General features: G+C 42.7%; 1 protein-coding gene across 1 annotated transcript; it reads left to right on the top strand.

Annotated features, from left to right (window-relative positions):
• The first annotated feature begins 1,401 nt into the window (after positions 1-1,401).
• Positions 1,402-5,026, top strand: neurod6a (neuronal differentiation 6a). The gene is made up of 2 exons (XM_039789747.1): positions 1,402-1,622; positions 3,378-5,026. The coding sequence occupies exon 2, from the start codon at positions 3,384-3,386 to the stop codon at positions 4,320-4,322; it is 939 nt and encodes a 312-aa protein (XP_039645681.1). The 5' UTR covers positions 1,402-1,622; positions 3,378-3,383; the 3' UTR covers positions 4,323-5,026.
• Positions 5,027-6,569: the final 1,543 nt, after the last annotated feature.

The raw sequence follows: 6,569 nt of genomic DNA, 5'->3' as shown, positions 1-6,569 counted from the left end.
ACCGGACTCGCATTTGCTCGGCATATCCATCTGGGAACTTACCGTTGGAGAACTTTTGGGAAGGGGCGAAAATACTGGTTAGCTGATTGGATGAACCATCTGTCTATCACCACCTATGTTGGTGATAGATGGGCCAAATCAACCAATCAGATCAACGAAAATACAACCACAAACCAGGCTACCCTTGCTGCTGCAGGCAAAGCTCGTTAGTTTAGCAAGCAAGCAACATGTCGGTAAAGGATATTTGCCGTTTGTGTCACGAGAATTTATGAATAAAAGGCACCATTTCAGGTTCCCGGTCCATATTCCAAAAGAAGGATCCAAGAGAAAAAAGCATTAGCGAGCGGCTAACAGAATTAGGGCTACCGCTGTCTGAAAATACTGGTTAGCTGATTGGATAAACCATCTGTCTATCACCACCTATGTTGGTGATAGACGCTTCTCGTTGCGTCACACCTAAACCCGCCTCAAAACCAACGCTGATTGGTCGGTCGTTTGGCGAACGGCTCCAAATTTTTTCTATCTCAAGATGCCAGACTGATCTGCGAGTGGAAAACTGGAGCTTCCGAGATCAGGACGGTCTCATGAGGCTAGGTGTAACCCCCATCCCTGCTGTAAATTACGCCTATGCATTTGGATGGTTTGACTTGGTAACAAAATGCTTGCTGCAAACGTAACGTGGGACATAATGTTAGCTTTAGAGTCAGGATCCCACAGTCTCTCCATTCTCTCTGCTGATTCCTCACATCTATATCCACTTTTGTTTTCATAAAAGCTCAGTTTTTCGGGCAGGCAGCAATTATGGGATTATGTTTACCCTGTTGGTAGTGAATATCACCACACAGCAGCTTTTAGGCATTTTTCTGTTGTTTGCTAGCAGACGGAATTGACGAGGAGGAAACCTTCACGCAATCCAAGTCAACGGAGAGCGGAGAGTTGTCCCCCCGGTGGGCATGGCTTTCAGAGTATGATGTCATGCACTCTGTCTCTATGGTGTGCTCTCCATTATTTTTGTCAAACTATGAGCTGCATCATGACAACTGCTTCAGACTTCCATCTAGAAACTCCAATCAGTCCCCCCTGAGCAGACTGGCACTGAATCCCTCCAGACTGGGAGCACTGGGAAAGAAATGTGGAAGGAGGGAGAGAGAGAGAGATGAGTAGCTAGGGAGAGAGAGAGGGCGAGAGACACCGAGCCAGAGAGCGAGAGAGAGAGAGAGAGAGAGAGAGAGCATGCCTGGAGAGTTAACCTGCCTGCTGACGTCGTCAGCAGCAGATGGCATCAATGTCTTTCCTGCTGGAAGAAGAAGAGAGACAGAGGAGAGACAGAAGAGAGGAGAGGAAAGACAGGAGAGAGACATTAAAGAGGAGAGGAGAGACATAAGAGAGACAGGAGAGGAGAGGAAGGAGGGAGGATGAGGAGGAGGGGCCGATGTTTGCTGCTGAAAGCCTGTCTGAGTGTCTGGATGCTCTCTGGAATGTAACACCAAAACTGGGTGAGAAGCTCATCGGTCCACTGACAGAAGGAGATTCACATTAAAATGGACCACAGTCTGTCAGATTATTGCCTCAGGTTGACTTGTCTAATTGAAGAAGAATAATAGGATACTGCTAAAAAGAAGGTGGGCTTGTTATGTTCGTATAGCTATATGGTATTTTTTTTCTCCAACTCTATGTTCTCTCATCGCGTGGTTCATGATTTATCCCAGTTTTGTGCCAGAATCATTGTTTGTCGGTCTTCACACTTTCTTTTCTCTCCTCATTTGATCATTCCTTTCTCCCGTCCCGTTTTCACAGACTATATGTCTGTTTGTATTTGTCTTTTCCCGTTATGTATTGTTGAATAATTGTAAGGAACCCAACATGCTGACCCCCCTGGGGGTTTCCTTTGCATGTCTTTTTTAATTTTATGTCGCCTTGTTTTTAACAAGTGTTATCACGTTATGTTCTGTTATGTTATGTACTGTAGGCATGCTCCTAGATATGTAGATATACACCCTGAGAAATATCTGTGTACTAACAGTTGTACGTCTGTATATTTTAACAGAAATTGTCAATAGAACATGATTCACAGTTGTATTTTTCTTTTCTTTTACGCAGTTCAAATTGTATAATTATTGCTCCGACAAATTTAGTTGACCGCAGAGAGTTTGGGAAATTAAAGAGAGTCCACGTTGGCATTTATTTTTTTCTACCTTTTTTTTATTTATTTTTTTCTCGAAGATTTTGTCGCTTTTTTAAGACCTTTTGTGGCACTTTTTATGACATTTGTGCCGTTTCTTTTCTGACCTTTTTGGTGCTTTTTCGGAAGATTACTAACTGAGCAGCTTGGTATGAGAGCATTTTATACATAGGCCTAACAAAATGTTCTGTATTTTAGGTGATCTGCTGTGTCACATAACTTCCGTTTTTGTTAATTACTTTTTCTGTTATTTTACGGATTTATTTCTTAGAGTGTAGACCCGTCATTCTGACTCCTACTTCGATGTAGCTAATGATAAGAATAATGGGGATCATTCGCCACTTAGTTGAAGGTACGTACTGTAGGTTGTTTCTGAAAATGCATGTGGGAACAAGCTTATCTATTATTTATTTTTTACAATAATTACAATAATAGGTATGTAACAGGTCAAATTTCCTGTTGGGGATCAATAAAGTTGTATCTGATCTTATGTCTGCTCTCTGTCAGGCATACAGCGTTTTGTTAAGCCTATCTTATATTCATTCCACAGAATCAGAGACAATTTTTTCTCTTACAGCTGTCGGCACACTAAATAGACAAAAAAACAAGTAATTTTTACTGCTGCCATTTGGCATCCAACCCTCTGAGGTCTAAGGGCATTTATAGATATCTTCTTGAATTCTCCTTTTAAGGGTTTTTGCATATAACCTGATCCCCGTGTGTTTCATATCAAAATGTTCAGCAGCTCAGCTTTCAGTCTAGTGACGCCCCAAATAGTTCCAGAGCAATGTGTAAGGAGATAATTTGGCCCTAAAGCAGAAATATTTCTCAAATCTCTTGTGAAAACAAACCCACACTCACTTGTTTTGGTGCTTGAAATGAGTTGACAAAAGTCTTGGGTTCACAAAAGTAGCGAAATATATGAATAAAATAGCAAATAAATAGAGAGTGTTAATAGAGTGTTGTCAATTATCGCTTTGACTCGCCGGGTTGCGTCTTTTGTCCTCAGAGGGTGAAATACGTTAATATTTATGTATTTGTCATCCCACTGGATGTCCTTTTGTGTTGTGTGTTTTTATGTTTTTATGTTTGAATGCATCACTTAAGTGTCACAACTAATTTTGTTGTATTCATATGCAATGACAATAAAGGCTTTTTAAAGAATTCTGACCCCCCCCCCCCAAACATCCTGCAGGAGAAAATGCTAACTCTGCCTTTTGATGAGCCACCCTCCAACCAGACCGGCAGTCCCTTCCGGACCGGCTGGGCCGCCAACCAATTAGTCAGATCAGTTAAGCCAGAGCCTGGCAGAGCCCCGGAGGACACGTTTGAGTCCAGGAGAGAGAACGGAGAGAGGGATGACAGAGATGAGGAGGAGGAGGAGGAGGAAGAGGAAAAGGAACAAGGCGGTGGTCAGAGAAGAAGGGGTTCATATACGAAGAAAGCGAGTCAGGCCCGGCTGGAGCGTGTCCGGCTGCGGCGCATCGAGGCCAATGCGCGGGAAAGGAACCGTATGCACAGTCTGAACAACGCGCTGGACCGCCTGAGGAAAGTGGTTCCCTGCCACTCCAGGACGCAGAAGCTGTCCAAAATAGAGACGCTGCGCCTGGCCAGGAACTACATCTGGGCCCTCAGCGAGATCCTAAACACCGGGAAGAGACCGGACCTGCTCACGTTCGTCCAGACTCTGTGCAAGGGCCTCTCCCAGCCCACCACTAGCCTGGTGGCCAGCTGTCTGCAGCTCAACCCCCGCAGCTTCATCTCGGAGCCAGGCGGGGAGTCCTTCCCCCTCTACCCAGCCTACCACCACCACCACGGGGTCGAGGCAGTGGGCTGCAGCTCGGCGGACAGTGCCAGACCCCTGGGCTCCTTCTGCGGGCCCTACGAGTCTCTGTATGACAGTCCCTCTCCGGACGGCTCCAGCCCTCTGGATGCAGGGACCCTCAACCCAGCCGTCAACTTCGACGGAATTTTCTCCCTGAAACGGGAGGAACCGGTGGACTACCGGAGCTGTCACTATGGCCTCCGCTACTGCTCCGTCAGCCAGGGCTCCTCCGCAGACCTGGGCCCATATGACGTCCGCCTGCGGGGACAGTTCTACCAGGCGCAGGAGGAACTGAACAAGCCTTTCACTTATTAAGGAACTATGTATATAGAGATGTTGATTAAATTGGAAACCCCAATATCATCCCGCTGATATTTTGGGGGGCCACATGGTAGGGCTGCATAATATATCGTTGTTTTTTTATCATCATCGTGATATCAACCGGCAGAATAAACACATCGTGAAAGGCTGCGACACATTGCCAAAGACACTCAGAGATTTTTTTGTTAGTTGCGAGAAAATTTTATCAGAAATCTGCACTTTAAAATGTAACTTTCGTTTTTTTTTTTTTTGTGCTGCCTTCCATAATTAATTCAACGTTCAATTTGTTCAATAAAAGAAAGTCGGAAATTATTTCCTTTCATTTGATTTAATCCAACAAGCAGTTTGTTGTATTTTATCAGAATACTGAAAGACGAACTGAGAAAACTTTAACATCTGTTTACTGTATGTATCGCAAGTAATAGCGTTATCGCGATGTCCAGCAACGTTATCGCATATCACATATTTTCCTCATATCGTGCAGCCCTACCGCTTGGCTGCAGCCATCTGATGAATGATAGTTTATTGATAAATTCATCTAAACTGAAGGCTAATTGTCTGGGGAGCAGCGCCTTTCGACGAGGAATGCTGTGGCCTTGGAAGGAAAACGCGTACACACACGCACACGCACACACACACACACACACACACATACACACACGCACTCACACACACACACATACACACACGCACATGCACACACACATCCACACACACACACATACACACAAGCACACACACCGACTCACACACACACATACACACACACACAAGCACACACACAGAGACACACAGACACATACACAGACACACACACACAGACACACACACACGTGCATATGCCTACATACACACGCAGACACACAGGTGGGCACATGGCAGCCATATTTAGCATTTTTGAATTGTTTTGATCTGTTTGGTTGTTTAGTTGACGCTGGTATTTTTACTATAACAGAAAAGAAAGGCACAGGGAACTATGCAATCTGCATTTGTCATCATTATTAATAATGATGTAATCATTATAGAATAATCAATGGATTTTTTTCTTTTAATTTTATGAAAAGTATTGAGTGAAAAAAAATAAACTAACTAATATATGTTTTTATATGGGAAGCTGGAATTCTTCCCGGCTGTAGGCTACGTTAGTGGAATTGGACAGCCATTAGACTGATTTACATATTAGTGGTAATAATTTTGCCTTGCCATATAAATAAGAAGATTCCTTCACAGTTACATAAAGCAAAATAAGTATACCCACTGCAGCTATTTAAAATAAATTGGAATTTATTCCGACTTAATCTACTGTCAAATGAAATGTACAAACATTGTTGGTGTTTGTTTGGCCACAGTTGGGCCGATATAAGAATGTGCCGTTGAAATGTGATGTGATATGGTTTTCCTCTCATTATTCGGCCCTCAGTGAGAGTAAGGGGGCTGCTGCTGTTTCTCTCTTCTTCTTCTTCTTCTTCTTCTTCTTCTTCTTCTTCTTCTTCTTCTTCTTCTTCTTTTTTTTTTTTACTGAAAAGCCTTATTTTGAAAATGCATCACAAACATGACTTATGCAAATGGAATTTTAGGCTAAGTCTTACATTTCCACAGAAGTGGATTTTTTGGGGGACTGGTTCTATTCTGGTGCACTATACTTTTGCTTTATTCAACTCTTTGTCACGGCTTTGTTACACACGACAAATAAAACATGAGTTAAAACAAGTGATGAAAGTATACGCCGTGTTCCTAAACTGTATTCTTTGCACATTTTTTTATTTAATTTTATTTTGGAAGCAACAACTACTCATAAGACTGATAATTATGATTTTTTTTATTAATCAACATGAGCACAGAGTCCAACATGTAAATGTGCCAGATTTCGCCATACAGCCTAACTTTCATCTGCAGTCCCTAGCAGGTTGATGGCTTAAAAACAATAGATACGCTACAACAATACAACAAATAATCATAAAACAAGAAATACATAGGCATAGACAAGTAAAATGACACCACCAGTATTCCAGATCGAGACAACTGGCAGGTTGATGGCATGCGAAAAACATAACAAAAGTATCATACACAGTAGACACAGGTGAAAGTGCATAGACACACATTAGAATGCATCAACAGCACAGAAGGACACCCAGAGACACTACTGTAGGTATAAAGACAAACACATTATTCTGTATTAAGGCAGCATATTTGATTAGTCAATAACCAATGTTTTATGGATTTGGAGAAGGATTTGATGGA

This window comes from Perca fluviatilis, chromosome 22 (genome assembly GCF_010015445.1).
Source record: "Perca fluviatilis chromosome 22, GENO_Pfluv_1.0, whole genome shotgun sequence".
Classification (NCBI taxonomy): domain Eukaryota; kingdom Metazoa; phylum Chordata; class Actinopteri; order Perciformes; family Percidae; genus Perca; species Perca fluviatilis.
The sequence above is the reverse complement of the archived record's forward strand: the minus strand, read 5'-3'. Positions and strand labels throughout refer to the sequence as shown.